The sequence below is a fragment of the Nicotiana tomentosiformis genome, chromosome 6 (genome assembly GCF_000390325.3).
Source record: "Nicotiana tomentosiformis chromosome 6, ASM39032v3, whole genome shotgun sequence".
In the NCBI taxonomy this organism is placed as follows: domain Eukaryota; kingdom Viridiplantae; phylum Streptophyta; class Magnoliopsida; order Solanales; family Solanaceae; genus Nicotiana; species Nicotiana tomentosiformis.
The window spans coordinates 9,004,077-9,020,965 of NC_090817.1; the positions used below are offsets into that span (position 1 = coordinate 9,004,077).

General features: G+C 35.4%; 2 protein-coding genes across 2 annotated transcripts; one reads left to right on the top strand and one right to left on the bottom strand.

The window, feature by feature from the left end:
• Positions 1-270: 270 nt before the first annotated feature.
• LOC138893544 (uncharacterized) lies at positions 271-1,755 on the bottom strand. Its single transcript, XM_070178163.1, has 2 exons — positions 1,470-1,755; positions 271-1,199 (listed from the first exon to the last, which is right to left on the bottom strand). Exons 1-2 carry the CDS (start codon positions 1,753-1,755, stop codon positions 271-273), a joined length of 1,215 nt encoding a protein of 404 aa, XP_070034264.1.
• An 11,712-nt stretch (positions 1,756-13,467) lies between these two features.
• LOC104113370 (probable xyloglucan endotransglucosylase/hydrolase protein 26) lies at positions 13,468-15,671 on the top strand. The gene is made up of 4 exons (XM_009623507.4): positions 13,468-13,663; positions 13,999-14,099; positions 14,279-14,472; positions 14,984-15,671. Exons 1-4 carry the CDS (start codon positions 13,498-13,500, stop codon positions 15,390-15,392), a joined length of 870 nt encoding a protein of 289 aa, XP_009621802.1. The 5' UTR covers positions 13,468-13,497; the 3' UTR covers positions 15,393-15,671.
• Positions 15,672-16,889: the final 1,218 nt, after the last annotated feature.

A 16,889-nucleotide genomic window follows, 5' to 3' on the forward strand; every position in this document is an offset into this window, starting at 1 on the left:
AAATCAACTCCGAACTTCCCGAAATTAAATTCCGACCATGCGTACAAGTCATAATACCTGAAGTGAAGCTGTTCAGGGCCTCAAACCACTGAACAACATGCTAGAGCTCAAAATGACTGATCGGGTCGTTACACCTTGTAGTTGATCAAATAAGTCATCTATCCTGGGCAATGGATATTTATTTTTGATAGTAACCTTATTCAGTTGGCGATAATCTATGCACATCCGTAAGGAACCATCTTTTTTCTTCACGAACAACACTGGAGCACCCTAGGGTGAAACACTAGGTCGAATAAACCCTTTATCTAAAAGGTCTTGTAGCTGCTTCTTGAGTTCATTTACCTCAGCTGGAGCCATTCTGTAAGGAGGAATCAAAATTGGTTGAGTTCTTGGAAATGTGTCTATGCCAAACTCAATCTCCCTATCTGGTGATATCCCTGGGAGATCATCCGGGAACACTTCTGGAAAATCTTTCACAGTATGTATTGATTCAAGCATTGGCGAGCCGGCTTTCATATCCCGCACATGTGCTAGATACGCCAAACACCTGTTACTCACTAGCTTTCTAGCCTTAAGGTAAGAAATAAACTTACCCACAGGCGTACACACTTCACCTTTAATTATAACCAAATCTTCCCCAATAAATGAGAATTTAACTGTCTTCATGTGGTAGTCAATTATAGCATGACAAGAAGATAAGCAGTCCATGCCAGATATGATGTCAAAGTCAACCATATCTAACATGTTTAAAGCGGCTAATGTTTCTCGAGCCTGAACTGTGATGATACAATCCCTGAATATATATTCAACTTTAACATATTCCCCTATGGGCGTGGATACCTCAAAGGGAACCCCTAACTGTTCTGGTGTTTTTCCAAAATTGACACAAAAATAAGGAGACACATAAGAGAAGCTTGAACCAGGATCAATTAATACATAAGCAACGCGACCACAAACTGAGAGAATACCTGTAATAACTTTGTTAGATGCCTCAGCATTCTGCCTATCTTGATATGCATAGAGTCTCGCCGGTCTGCCTCCTCCCCGAGATCCACCTCTATTTGAACCACGCTCAGTATGAGTATTAGGTGCCCGAACTGGAGGAGGTGCTACTAACGAGTTACCTGTGGATGCTGCCTGAGTTGCTGGAGCTTTCTCTGGAGCATGCCTGAGTCGTGGACAATCTTTCATAAGGTGACCTGGTTCATAGCAGTGATAACATCCTCTCTGACCCAAAAGGCATTGCCCGATATGTCTTTTGTTGCACGTGGAACAAATAGGATTGGAAAACCGAGTCTAACTTTGACTAGTTGAACTGTGCCCCAGATAAGCCTGACCCTTACTCTGTTGGCCTTGTCTGAATGGAGCTAGATAATAGCAGTGATAACATCCTCTCTGACCCAAAAGGCATTGCCCGAGATGTATTTTGTTGCACGTGGAACAAATAGGATAGGAATACCGAGTCTAACTTTGACTAGTTGAACTGTGCCCCAGATAAGCCTGACCCTTACTCTGTTGGCCTTGTCTGAATGGAGCTAGATAAGGAGACGAGTGAGCTGCTGACTGACTCTGAGCTGAATTATTCATGTTCTTTCCCCCAAGTGAAAGTCCACTATAACTACCTGTGGTTCTAGACTTCTTGCCATTCTCCCTGGCTTCCCTGGTGATTTTATCAAAAACATCATTGCGCGTAGAAATATTAACTACCTGAAGGTAAGTCTTGTCATTCTGATGCGAAGTCATATCTTTCGCCATATATGAATTCAAGCCTTCAATGAACCTTCTGACTTTTTCTCTCTCTGTCGGTATCAAATTAGGTGCATACTATGCCAAGTTTATGAATTCCATCTCGTATTCATTCACTGATATGGTTCCTTGTTTAAGATGTTCGAAATGACGTCGGATCTCATCCATCCTACTGGCCCTGAAATCTTCTTTAAACTGTGGCCAAGTAAGTGGCGATAATGTAGAATCTTTGGCCTTCTTGTAACCTCTCCACCATTGCCTTGCTGCACCCTTCAACCGAAACTCAATTAACTTTGTGGCTTATGTTTCGAGGCATCCCAAAGAAATAAATATTTCCTCTATCTCTTCCAAAAATAACATTGGCTCATTCGGCTTGTCTGTACCAGTATAAATAGGAGGTTTTAATCTCAGAAAGGCATGTGGATCAATTTTTTTTGATAACTACACTGGCTGAGAAATATTTGCAGGGACAGCTGGTGGTGGTACCCCAGGTGGGTCCTGAAAATCATATTATATTTTCTCTTCATCTGAATCATGAGGAACTGATGAGGAGCATGAACAGGTGCACGACCGCCAGCCGGAGGAGCTAGGGATTCCAGAAAATCCAAAATTCTATTAATTCGATCATCTTGCTGCTGTGGTTGATTTGCCTTGAGTAGGTTATGAGGGGGTGTGACTTCTACCTTATCATTATAAACCTGTTGAGGTAGAGCTTGTGACTGACCAGCAGCCCTACTGCGAGCCTGATTAACTCTGGCATTTCCACCTCTACCTCTACCTCTACCTCTACCTCTGCCACGTCCTCTAACTGCAGCCGGTGCCACTGATGTCGTCTACACCTCTGGTGCTGCTTCTTGATGGTTAGCAGCTGGTATCCCCATATCGTTAGCAGCAGAGGATGAAGTGGATCTTGTTCTAACCACCTTATTCTGAAACAAAAGATAAAGCATTGCCAGGATTCTGAAAAATTTAGCTCTAACGCACGATGTAAGAATCAAAGAAAAGCAATTTTCTTAACATGCCCTGTAGCCTCCCAGATATAAGTATAGTGCACAACATACTCATAAGCGGGACTCTACTAGACATGGATCATGACTTTCAAGGACTACCAAAATTTGAGGCTCTGATACTAACTTGGCACGCCCAAAAAACTAAGGTGGGACGTGATTGACACTCGACCCAAGCAACCTGTCGAGTGAACCCTTAACTAAGTTGTACTATGAATCATGATAACTGAAGTGACCCAAAATGATGCCATGACATATTTATCATTAAAAAAAAGGATTAAATTCAAACTGAAAGTTAAGTCATAAGTCTCAACAAAATACCCAACTGAGAATAAATATTGTGTAATACTCATTATACTTACTCATGAGCCTCTAAGAATACTGAATTTTTATGCCCTCGGGGCATACCCCAAATAGTAAAACAATATAAATCAATACTGAGTTTGAGTCCCAACCGAGAAGAGAATCGGGGAAAAACTGAGTTGGAAGCTAGTCCTATCCTGCAATGCCGGGAACGTGATCAGTATTATCTGCATCCATGAAAAACAAAAACAGGCCCTCACGGGCTAAGTATCACGACAGGATACCCAGCAAATCTCATAGGCTACCTCCTAAGAAGACGGAGGAGACCTTCTGGGATAAACATAATAAGAAAAAAATATATCCACATAAAGCATGTACGCAATTTAAGGTCTGAAAACTGATAAGACTAAAACTAAAATTGTAAGTTGAACATGCAAACAAATAACCACTAACAAAAATAGAATTTAAGTTAAACATAGTGACGCTGCATACGTGGGATCTGGCAACACGCACGGGGGAATTTCGACATATTTTCCCAACAAACAATAGCCCCTACGAGCATAGGGTAGTTAACCCTGGCCCTGGTGGCACTCACGCAATGGGAGGTCGTCTAGTTCTCCCTTCTGAATGTGATCACATTAATGCATAAATGAATGTTAAAACTAAATATTAAACTAAATGTAAATGTCACAATTAAAGGCACATAAGAAGTAGTAATACCCGTAGGCCTGTAATTCTGTAACATATAGAGTAGTATTGAACAAGGGTAGAGTGAATTGAGTGTTGGAGTATAAGAAGATATGGCTTAGATTTATCGAACACATGAAGCACAAGTGTTATTGTGGAATTCCCTACTAGGAAAATAAGCCTCAACTTACCTTTAAAGCTTTGGCTCCCATTCGTCTCTTCAAGTTTACCGAATATTTGACAACTCAAAGTCTATAATAATGAGCTTGACAATGTTAATTCATAAGCTATTAATTTTTCAGCATGGGTTCAAACTAAATTATATGTCCAAACATTCACCCTTCAGTAGTTCAAGTGAATTCCTAGCTTAGAAATTTTCTCAATCTATAAGTAGTTTCTACTGACTTATTTAATTAACAAAGAAAAAAAAGACATGAAGGCAAGGACACTAGTTTTATAAATATTTATGAGTCACTAACCTATAATTATTTAGTCCTAGACCCAAAAGATGAAGTATTTTGTTTATAAATTGAAAAAAATATAAATCTATCTTAAACACCAAGAAGATGTATAGGAATTACGGAAAAGAGCCAAAAATGTTCTTGAACTATTTGAAATAGCTCAAAAATACTCTCCATTTATTTTTGGTACCAAAAATATCTATAACGTCTATGTTTTGGACCACAAATACCATTTAAACCGTTAGTCTTTCCATTGAAGCTGACATGACAGTCCAACTGGGTTAGATTTGCTTACATGGCCATCCATCTAAGCAATCCAACATGGCAAAATTATTTTTTTGAAAAAGTTATTTTTTCGGAAATTTTTATTAAAATATAAAATCAACACTTATTCCGAAAAAAGTGAAAAATTTCTGAAAAAATTATTTATTTTCGATTTTTTTTATTAAAACATAAAATCAACACTTATTCCGAAAAAAGTAAATAATTTTTTGAAAATTTATAAGAACTTCAGATGAACCAATTGATACTTACAATAGAGGTGTACTTTTTGTGAAGTTATAACAGATAAGCATCTAAAAATTTAGATCAAACTAATCATAAATTCACAAAAGAGAACAATGGAGTTTTTTTAATCAAATCATAAACCCCAATCAAGAACAATGTTTCCGAATTTTTATTTTATTTTTTTCGGAATAAGTGTTGATTTTGTATTTTAATTTAAAAAATCCGAAATAAATAATTTTTCCAGATTTTTTTTACTTTTTTCGGAATAAGTATTGATTTTGTATTTTAATAAAGAAATTCCGAAATAAATAACTTTTCGGGAATTGTATTACTTTTTTCTCAATAAGTGTTGATTTTGTATTTTAATAAAAATATTCGGAAAAATAATTTTTTCAAAAAAATAATTTTGTCATGCTGGATTACATAGGTGGATGGCCATGTAAGGAAATCTAACCCAAAGACTAACGATTTAAGGGGCATTTGTGGCCAAAATATAGACGACATGGATATTTTTGGTACCAAAAATAAACTGAGGGTATTTTTGAGCTATTTCAAATAGTTCAAGGACATTTTTGGCCCTTTTCCGTAGGAAATATAATGATTATTTATCATACCACGAGACAATGGTTTAGTTCATAATAGTAACTAGCTAGTTAGCTTTTAACTGTAAAGTGCTCCAATTTGACTTGTTTATGTAAGTAGAAATTGGATTCCAAATCCCATATACAAACTTTAACCTTACTAGGAAAATTCACATTCTTCCTTATAGACCAAAAAGATATAAATTGCACTAAAAAAAATAACAAATTAAAGGACTTGGGTTTTCTCTCTAATTTATAAGTGATATCAGTAGTATATATCTAAATAAATATATAAATGGAATGAAAACTTCTGAATTTGAACTTTATTTCACATGGAGATAATAATCATGGGAACTAGAGGAGTTATTTACCTTGATTTAGAGAATGTCAAAGTATAGAGCCTTCACTTTGATAGCACTCTACGTTTCTCAATTGCTTTGCTTTAAAAGTTTCATGTTTCCTACTTTTCTTTTGACAGAAAAATTTTGTAACCCTTATTAAGCAGAAGGTTTGCCCTTTTTAGTTTCCTTGGGATTTCGGCCCACCTTTACCAAACTTATTATTAATTCTCTCATTTTTTTTAGCATATGCATTAATTAAGTTTTAGTATAACTATTGCATTTTTACGGGGCTTTACATGCCCCTCTTGTCCTTTGCTTGTTACTCGTTGTTCCTATCTTTTTCTTGATGGAGCTTTGTATTATTTTTATCTCTATCAGGTCTTTCAACTCTAGATTGTGATGAACCAGTGTCTTGGCATTGAGAGTATATTTTTTTTAATATTTCTATCCGGATGTTTGGGAGGGTCTTCAACTGATTGTTCAACCCTAAGATCGATCATCAACTGAATAGGTTCAACTGATTGTTCAACCCTAAGATCGATCATCAACTGAATAGGTTCTAATGTTCGAAGATAAACTGGTGGACATATCAATATCATTGAGTCTGTAATGTCTCTACTCTGTAGTATCTTCCTTATTAGTAGAGGATTGTATTGTATTCTCCATCTTGTCATCACGGTCCTTAATTTGCTGATCATTGGACTGCCGAGTTTCATCTTTTTCTTTTGTTGAGCTAGTCTCTGCTTCATCTGGTTGATGAGCTACAATACCTTCCTCCTTCTTTGTATCCTTGCTTTCATTTTGGCCACTCTCTTCAATCCCAATTTGAAGTACTTGTGTAGTTGTATTGATCTTTTTTTCCTTTTTATTGAGATGGGTAATGGCAGGCTTAAACATAACATTACTCTTCTTCTTAGGCATCTTCTTCTTTTTCTTATTTTTATTCACGCTCTTTGATCTTGTCAACATAGTTTGTTCTATTTCTTCAGAGTGTCTTTTTCCTATTTACATAGTTTTGGTGTCTCTTTGGTTTTGCTTGTGATAGCTTTCCTTGTTTTTTCCTTTATTATCAGTCATAGTGTTAACTTCAATACATTTCCTATGATCTCCATTGCCTTCACTATCCCCTTTTTTATACCACTACTACACTCTCCTGCTTCTGCCTATTTACTACTTTTAGTATCTTTTTCCAGCTCTTTTTCTTTCATGGTCCTTTTTCTTTACAACACCCTACAATTCATAATATTTTGACCAAGCTTCCTACAATGTTTACAATATTAAGGAACACTTTCATATTCAATTTTCTATACGAATCTTTTAGAGGTGAGTCCTCATCATGTGAGCCAACATATACACTTTCAAGTAAAGGCTTAAGGAGATATATTTCAACTCAAATTTTGGCCATGCTCAGCCTAGTTCGACCATTAGTAGCAATATCTATAGCAAGAGGAGAACCAATTTCACTACATACTTGTTTGGCCGTTATCCTTAAAGTGAAAAACCTTTTTACATTCTCTGATTTAAGGCCAATCATCTTGAGAAACTACACCAACAAGATTATTTTTAAGATTATTGCTAGAAGACACAATCCTCTCCTTAATAAGTTGGCTTCAGTAAACCATAGTGGTTTCATCTCTGGTAGACTTACTACTAAAAATGTTGTGCTTGCACAAGAAATTGTCCATAACATCTCCAAGCCCAATATTAGGGGTAATATTATTCTAAAGTTAGATATGGTCAAAGCGTATGATAGAATGTCTTGGGATTTTATTGTGGCAGTCTTGAATAGATTTGGTTTCTCTGAGACTTGGATCAACAACATTTGGAGACTCATATCCAATGTATGGTATTCTATTCTTATTAATGGCTCCAGAAATAAATTTTTCTCCTCTTCACAAGGCCTTAAACAAGGTGATCCACTCTCCCCCTCATTCTTTATATTGGTTGCTGAGGTACTTTGCAGAACTCTTAACAACCTTCATACCAACAATAGTTTTACTCCTTTCAATATGAATCGCAGAAGTCCCCAGATTAATGATCTTGCATATGCGGATGATATTGTCATCTTTAGCAGTGGTACTAGTAGATCTGTAAAGCTTATTATGAAGCAAATTACCAATTATGAAAAGGCTTTTGGTCATAAAGTGAACAACCAAAAATAGTTTTTCCTCACTGAACCCAAAGCTAGTGCTTACATGATCAATAAGATTAGGGTTTGTACTGGTTTTATGTTTAAATATTGTCCTTTTACATACTTTGGGTGTCCTATCTATGTGAGTACGAATAAGATTTGCTATTTTGATGATATGATCACTAAAGTGGTTAAAAGACTCCATGTTAGCAAGGTAAAATGCTCACTTATGATGGAAAAATAGTTCTTATCAAAAGTGTGCTTCGGTCGATGCCTACCTACACTCTTACTGCTATCAACCCTCCTAAAACTTCCATTAATCTATTGGAAAGGCATTTTGCTAGGTTTTTTGGGGCTCTAGTACTGATAAAGCTAAATATCATTAGAGGTCTTGAAAGAACATGTGTTTGCCCAAATATGAAGGATGGACATTTTTAATACTCTAGCCGTTAAAAGATGGTGGAGGTTTAGGACTCAAAGTTCCTTGTGGGCTGAATTCTTGATGGACAAGTATTGTTGTAGATCTCATCCTTCACCAAAAAAGTGGTACCCTGGTAATTCCCAAGCATGGAAGTGTCTTTAAGTGGTAAAGATATTGTTGAAACCAATATCATTTAGAAAGTCAACAATGGAGAAAGTAGTATGTGGTGGGACAATTGGAGTGAAAAAGGCGCCCTGACAGCTCTGTACCCGTATGATGTTAATAATCAAAAGGCCAAGGTCAAGGAGTACATCACAAATGGCAGTTGGGACCTTAACAAGCTCGGAAGTATTCTTCTAGAGCACATGATTAAGCAGATTAGTAACATTGAGATAGGTCACAATAATCAACCTGACTATGCTATATGTAATGCTACTCAAGATAGGTAATTCTCCAACACATCTGCATGGCATATGATCAGACACTCAAAGGAGAAAAATAGTTGCTTAGGTATGGCACAAAAGTGTTCCTTTTAAACTATCTTTTCTAATTTGGAGATTATTATTGCGTATGTTACCTTTTGATGAAATAATTATCAACTTTGGCAATCAGTACGCATCTAGATATTTCTACTGCTCCAACTGAGGTGTGACTCAATCCAACAAGCGTTTATTGAAGGCGAGGCTATGAACCATATATGAAACTTCTTTAGGGCACCTCTGGGAATCAGACACCAGCATCTATTACCAAAAATGATATTGAAAAGATGGAGGGACATCAAACCTAAGAATAAATTTTACAAATTGCTACTTCAAATTATTCCAATTTGTATATTTTGGGAAACCTGGAGAAGCTGGACAACTTGTAAATATAGAGAGTAGAAAAAATTTATCAAATAGGGAATGGAGGTAAAAATACAATGGACCATTAATGCAGCCGTCTCGATAGAATATCCAAAATTAAAAATAACTGGAACTTGGGCTCAACAATGCCATACTATTGAAAGGCTTAAGCCAGTAGTAATTTGGAGAAAGGTGACATGGAATAAACCTGAGGCAGGGAGGTACAAAGTTAACACAGATGGTAGCTTTCTTAGGAACAACTCGATAGCAGGATGGGAGGAGTAATCATGAATGAAGTAGGTGACTTAATAATGGCATTTTCAATTCCAATCCAATGCAATAGCAACAACCAAGAGAAAGCACATGTATCAAAGTATGGGGTGGACTGGTGGCTCCAAAAGGGAATTACTGCCTTTAACTTGGAACTGGAATCTAAGATTGTGACTGATATGTTGAACAACAAAGACACGAAGAACCTCAAATTCAGAAAGACTATCGCAGCTATCACTGCTGCAGTTAATGGAACAAAGGTACTCTTCAAACATTGCTTTAGGGAAGCCAGTCAGGTGGCAGATTTCTTAGCTAAACTTGATTCATCTAGTGAAAATGGTACCTTCTACTACACTTTCCAACATCTTCCAAAAGAGGTGAAGGGACACTTTCAACTAGATAAGTGGCAACTTCCTAGTATTAGAAGAAGGTACGACAAATGTAATTTCTTTGTAAATTGAATGCATAGTTTGCTTAGGAAGAGTTGTATAGGCTCCCTCTTCTAATTTTTTGCAGATTCACTTTTCAATCACGGAGGTTTAGGTCTATGTCCCCCACCTTTTGTAATTTTAGTTTCTTGTGAATAGGCATAGTAGGGGTCGAGCCTAACCCCCAACACCAATGGCGCAATGCCTTGGTGGTGGTTTTAAAATAATAAAAAAACTCTTTGAAAAAATTATTTTCCTGTTAGTTGTAAACTATGAATTTTGAACGACGTGAATATTTGTCCATCTAAGAAAGAAACCATAATTACCCATCTCCAGTACAAAGAATGAAATCTAAAAGAGATATTGTAACACTATTTTCTTATTAGTCCATTTTAGGGGGAAATGTATGTATATATTTATAAAGAACATAACTTTAAAATTTCTAGTTTAGCCTCAAAGACATGATTTTATAGCTACAAAAATCTGATGGCATCTGAAGACCAAAAGTCTTTATTTTTTTTGTAATTCTTCTACTCCAATTAAACTGTACAACATAAATTAAAGTGACAACAACAATAAACTCAGTATAATCCCACGAATACGGTTTGGGGAGTGTAGTATGTATGCAGACATTACCCCTACCTTGAGGATAGAGAGGTTATTTTCGATAGACCCCCGACTAAAAGAAAGAAAAAAAAAATAGTAACAACAAAATAATAAGAAAACAAGCAGTAACAATAATAACAAAATAAGAGAACAAGCATTATCAACAGTAATATAATAAGAAAACGTGTAGTAATCAAGACTATCCATAATCGAATACAAGGCTGACTACTACTACTACTACTACTACCGATATGGGAAAGACACACACTTGACTACCGACTAACGTTTTACCCTAATCTTCAACTTCCACACCTTCCTATTAAGGGTCATGTCCTCAGTGAGCTGAAGCAACACTAAGTCCTGTCTAATTATCTCTCCCCGATACTTCTTTGGCCTGCCTCTACCCTTTTTCAGACCACCCGAGGCCAACCTCTCACACCTCCTTACTGGAGCATATGAGCTTCTCCTCTTCACATGCCGAAACCACTTAATCCTCGCTTTTCATATCTTGTCCTCCATCGAGGCTACTCCTACCCTATCCCGAATATCTTCATTTCTACTTTTATCAATCCTGGTATGTCCGCACATCCATCTCAGCATCTTCATTTCCACTATTTTTATCTTCTGGCCATGGGAGTTCTTGACTGGCCAAAATTCTGCTCCGTACAACATGGTAGTTCTGACAACTACTCTGTAAAACTTACCCTTAAGTTTGGGTGGTATATTTTTATCACATAAAACACCGGATATGAGTCTCAATTTCATCCACCCCGCTCCAATATGATGAGTAACATCCTCATAAATCTCCCCATTTTCTTGGATAATAGACCCAAGGTACTTGAAACTAGCTCTCTTATGGATGACTTGTGTATGAAGCCTCACGTCCACGTCTGCACCCTTATTTTTGTCACTGAACTTGCACTTCAAGTACTCAGTCTTGGTTCTACTCAACTTGAAACCTTTAAATTCCAAGGTCTGTCTCCAAACCTCCAGTCTCGCGTTAACTCCGCATCACCTCTCGTCAATCAGAACAATATCATCCGCAAATAACATACACCATGGCACCTCCCCTTGAATGTGGTACGTCAGTGTGTCCAACGCCAAGGCAAATAAGAATGGGCTAAGAGCCGATCCCTAGTGCAACCCCATCACAGCTGAAAAGTGGTCTGAATACCCCCTCCCCCCACGGTCCTCACTCGTATCTTGGCTCCATCATACATGTCCTTAATCACCATAGTGTAAGCCACTGGAACACCCCTAGCCTCCAAACACCTCCATAGAATCTCCCCCGGGACTTTATCGTATGCTTTCTCTAGATATGTAGGTCTCTCTTCCTCTGTCTATACTACTCCACCAACCTCCTTACAAGGTAAATTGATTCCGTAGTTGAATGTCCCGGCATGAATACGAACTGATTTTCGAAAATAGACACGCTTTTCCTCACCCTCGCTTCCACCACTCTCTCCCAGACTTTCATAGTGTGGCTCAACAGCTTGATACCCCTATAGTTATTACAGTTTTGGATATCTCTCTTATTCTTATACACCGGAATCATCGTACTCCACCTCCATTCCTCAGGCATTTTCTTCGTCCTAAAGATGGTGTTAAACAACCCCGTGAGCCATTCCAAGCCAGTTCTACCCATGCTCTTCTAAAATTCTACCAAAATTTCATCTGACCCAGTCGCTCTTCCCCTGCACATCTTACGCAGAGCTCTCTCGACCTTCCCCATTTTGATACGCCTACAAAAATTAAAGTGAGCGGAGTATATATTTATACAAACATATTTATGACACTGTTCGTGTAAATTAATATATTATTAACTTAATTTATAGATTATTCCACATTTATTATAAACAATTAACTATAATTGGACTTTAAGTGACTTGATATTATTAAACATAAATAATGTTAATTTTTAAACAGTTAACGAAGAAACTTGGCTAAATGTCTAGGTGCACCGCAGAGTTGTAGGAATTGCACTAGTAGAATGTTCGGCTGAAATTATTCTAAAAATGTGAGAAAAACAAACTTCAATAAAATAACACACTTTAAATTTTGTAGAACGGATATCTTAACTCTCTTCAATTTTTGACCTAGGATTGATCACTTGGAATTAAATTAATTTAATTTGACATATACACCAAGTTTTCAGGTGTAGATAATTTTATTTTGAAGTCAGAATTTAATTAAAGTTTATGAGTTCGAGATTCTAGTCCTTATAAGTGATAAGAATATTAATTAAAATTTTGTATATATTCAATGAATATATATTAAGACAAAAATAAAGTTTGGACCAAAACTAGCTGCTGAGTATGGCCGAACCTATAAGCGAAGCTCTAGCTGCACTCAATGAAGCTCTCAAGAGAAGGATGTAGGGCGTTGAGCAGGGCTAGCCAGCGCGCCCTGAAGTACACAAAATACCGGCTTGTATAAAGCAGATCAGGAAACTTAACATGACAGAAGTTCGAACCGAATCAAGACCAGCAGATATAGTAGGCCGATTGGTAATTCAGGCAGTGGAACTCATTTTTCCTGCAATTATGCATGGAAAGAAAAACCATGGTTTAGTCGCATGCACGTCATTTCATATAACCCCAAGCCGTCTCCCAGCTGTGCTACTTCTATTTTGCAACCTTTTCGTAATCTTCCAACAATTACCTCAATTATGTTCTCAATTTAAATTATGAATAGAATATATTCTAAATATTCTCGCTGTCATACAGTAAATAATTTTTTATAACCGATTATATAATATATCGATAGTGCAAAGATTGTTTACTTTAATCAAGTACTAATAATGAAGCGCGCGAGATCATATTATAATGGTTTTAATATTATTAGACTCATGTCCGGCTGTAACTTCAATTATCTTCACAAATATTCATTCTTTTTTTTTTCTTGCCCATACATAAGCTGATGCAACATACATGTAACCAGACATCTTAATAATTGCCAATTGCCTTATTTGAACAATAAAAACAAATAACCTACTCAACTCTTAGAATGTCAATTTCAGACGTGGACAGCAAAATACATAAAAGAGGTTTACAAAGTAATTGAAAGGGTCTTAATTTTCAGCTATATAAGAGCCTCCACAGCCTAAGAGCAAAATGTGTCATTTCCAAGTGACTCACAAAGAACAAAATTGTGTGGCAAATTAAAGATGGCCAAATTCATAACTTTTTCCTTGGTTTTGATCATTGCAACATTTGCATTTCGTTGTACTCTAGTCAATGGAAAGATCTCAAGTAGCATGTATATCAATTGGGGTGCTCATCATTGTAAAATGCAAGGGGATGATCTTCAACTTGTCCTTGATAAATCTGCAGGCAAGTTTAGTTTTCTTTTCATGTATGATGTGCTAAAAAAAATGCTTATTTGCCTACCCTTCCCTTGTGACTGCTCGAGCTGTAGGAGAATCCAGAATTTAGAGTATATCCGTTCAGAATACGTGTGATCATATTACATGTATATATTTTGAAAAGAATTTTTAATTTATTTTGACATATGTATAAATATATAGTTTAATTAAAAAAATAATGACTTTAGTTGAAACGATAGAACCTGCTTTAGATCCGTCTTTGGCTAGAGGAAAGTGCCTGCCCAAATAATTTGTGCTTATCAATTTCAATTGACAATATTACTGATCTGGTTTTAACTTCAGGTTCTGGTGCGCAATCAAAAAGAACATTTCTCTTTGGTAGCTTTGAAATGCTTATCAAGTTGGTACCTAACAACTCCGCTGGAACTGTTACAACATACTATGTAAGTACAACTATACAATATTCTAGTTTGAATTTTCTTAATAAACCTTTTGGAATTCAACTTACTACATATAAAAGTTGTTAGATTACTCAACCAGCTGTTCAAAAAATTAGTGGAGTTTTAAACTATTTACACTGCTAGTGTATAATAAGACATTGTCTGTTTATTGATTCGTGCAGCTATCTTCTACTGGCACCAAACATGATGAAATCGACTTCGAGTTTTTAGGAAATGTATCAGGACAACCTTACATTATCCACACAAATATTTACACCCAAGGTGTTGGAAACAAGGAGCAACAATTCTATCCTTGGTTTGATCCAACTGCAGATTTTCACAACTACACCATTCACTGGAATCTCAATGCTGTCGTGTAAGTCGATTTTTACTTTTTATCTTTCCCCCAATACTTTTTAGAAAATATTCTCAGAAAATAAATTATTTTCCCGGTATTTAGTTGCCAGTCCTGGGATGACTACCTTCATTCACGTCGGGAGTTATTTTCTTTCACAAATATCTCACCGCTTAATGTTATATCAGCTTAATCAACACTTGGATATTATGTTTAATATTCAAAATTTTCATCAAACCATTATTATGTTTACTAATATTGTTATCAATCTTTAATAAATTAAATAATTTTATTTTCGAAAAATATTTTCCATCCTTTTGCCAAACATTGCAACATCTTCTAGAAAACAAATCATTCTTCAAAAACATTTTTCGGAGAATGACTTCCGCTATACCAAACATACGACGCGCATATATATATATATATATATATATATATATATATATATATATATATATATATATATATATATATATAGTAAGAAAGCCAGAAAATCTTGAAATTTGATGTGTCACTACTTATTTTTTTTCAGATGGTACGTAGATGGTATTCCAATTAGGGTATTTAGAAATTATGAGCTCAAAGGAATTCCATTCCCAAACCAACAAGGAATGAGAATCTACTCTAGCCTTTGGAATGCTGATGAATGGGCAACAAGAGGTGGCCGTGATAAAATTGATTGGACAAATGCACCATTTATTGCAACATATCGTAACTTTAGGCCAAGAGCTTGTTATTGGAATGGACCATTGAGTATTGGTCAATGTGCAATTCCCACAAAATCCAATTGGTGGAATTCACCTTTATACAATAAATTGAGTGCTCCTAAAGTGGATCAAATGAACTCAATTAGAAGCAAATACATGATTTATGACTATTGCAAAGATACTAAACGATTCAAGGGAGTTACGCCTACTGAATGTTCATTGCCACAAAACTAGTAGGGCGTCAAAATTAGAACGATACAGAAAAAATTAACATGATATTTGTGCAAGGATAATATGCATGAATCGAGAAGGACGACGTCAAAGTGAAAGCTGCACTTTTTCCATTTTATTATTTTGCTTGTCATGTTTGTTATTTTTTGTTCTCAATTCTTTCTTTTTGGTTGTTTTCCGCAAGAAGATCTTGCTGAGTTGATCTCATTTATGTATCTCATTCTTTTCTATTAAAATTTGAATGTTTGTATTAAGCTCGATCTCAAGGTCCATATTCTGTGAAAGGATGATCATCTACTAGGAAGAACTAGCCTAAATGGTCGCTCACCTAATCGATTAAATTAAAAATAGAATGCAGATGTATAATATATGTATATTTTATATATAATATGTATAGTCGTATATTATCGGTGTATAATTTATGTATAACAGCTAGAAAAAGTAAATAGTGAATCGATCACTATTCGCGTAAAATCTCATCTACCATTAGTCATCCATAACTATATTTTTTTATAATTAAAAAAAAACAGTGGAAAGCAAATTATAGCAAGGAGACTCTGATAATCTAAATTTTAAGATTTCTTATATCCGCTAAAGTATTTTCGCAATATTGCAAAACTAATAAATATCTCAAGTTTTCAATTGAAACTTTTTGTCTCTATAAAGTTATGATACAAACACACGCAAACACACATTAGTAGGCATTTAAGGGCAATGATGTATAATTTTTTGAGAAAGTTTACGCTATGACGATTTTGGAGCACTAGTTACACTTTTTTATTTATATACACTTCAAATAATTAATCAACTTAACATTACTTTTTATTTTGTAACAATTTAAGCCAACCATTGTACTTCTTGATATGAGGCTCCAATTTTGTAAAGAATTTATGATGTTTATTGGCTTATTTTATATTTTGAGTAAATATAGTGTCATCAAATATTATCCTATAAATATGAAGAGAAAAAAAAATTCAAATTAACATAAAATAAAACACTTTCATACAAAGTATTCATAGTCAAGAAAAGAAAATTGAAGAAATAAGTTAACCTAACTCTTTTCAGTTTGTGACAAATGATTATTAATCAACAAGAATTAGATTAATTAGATGGTGTATACAGCGATTTGGTGGAAAAAATAGAATTTAGTTTATAATATTTTTTATTTGAACATGGAAAAGAGAAATCTTCTTTGAGCCCCGAGCATACAAGACCGGCTCTAATGTTCTACCTAATAAGACTTGTGCCTTAATTTGGGGGCTCATTTTTCAGAAATAACCGGTTTATATGTACTTTAAAATAATAATGTTTAGTACTTTTAATACGTAGACTTTTCATATAGAAAGAAAGATATTATTCTAGATATGTAAATAAAGTAATCGTTTGACTTACTTATAAATAGGCAGCGTGAATAATTTTTCTAACATCTGAATTTGGTTAACGTTTCTAAATTAAAATTGTTAATATACTCCAATCGATATATTGAATCAAATAAAAAGA

Bases quoted from the DNA above. Each gene is read 5' to 3' on its own strand.
- LOC138893544 (XM_070178163.1), bottom strand. From the start codon at position 1,755: ATGGCGAAAGATATGACTTCGCATCAGAATGACAAGACTTACCTTCAG. The intron at 1,200-1,469 runs GTTAGACTCGGT...GCTATGAACCAG, and splicing joins GCACAGTTCAACTAGTCAAA to GTCACCTTATGAAAGATTGT.
- LOC104113370 (XM_009623507.4), top strand. From the start codon at position 13,498: ATGGCCAAATTCATAACTTTTTCCTTGGTTTTGATCATTGCAACATTT. The intron at 13,664-13,998 runs GCAAGTTTAGTT...TTTTAACTTCAG, and splicing joins TGTCCTTGATAAATCTGCAG to GTTCTGGTGCGCAATCAAAA. The intron at 14,473-14,983 runs GTAAGTCGATTT...ATTTTTTTTCAG, and splicing joins TGGAATCTCAATGCTGTCGT to ATGGTACGTAGATGGTATTC.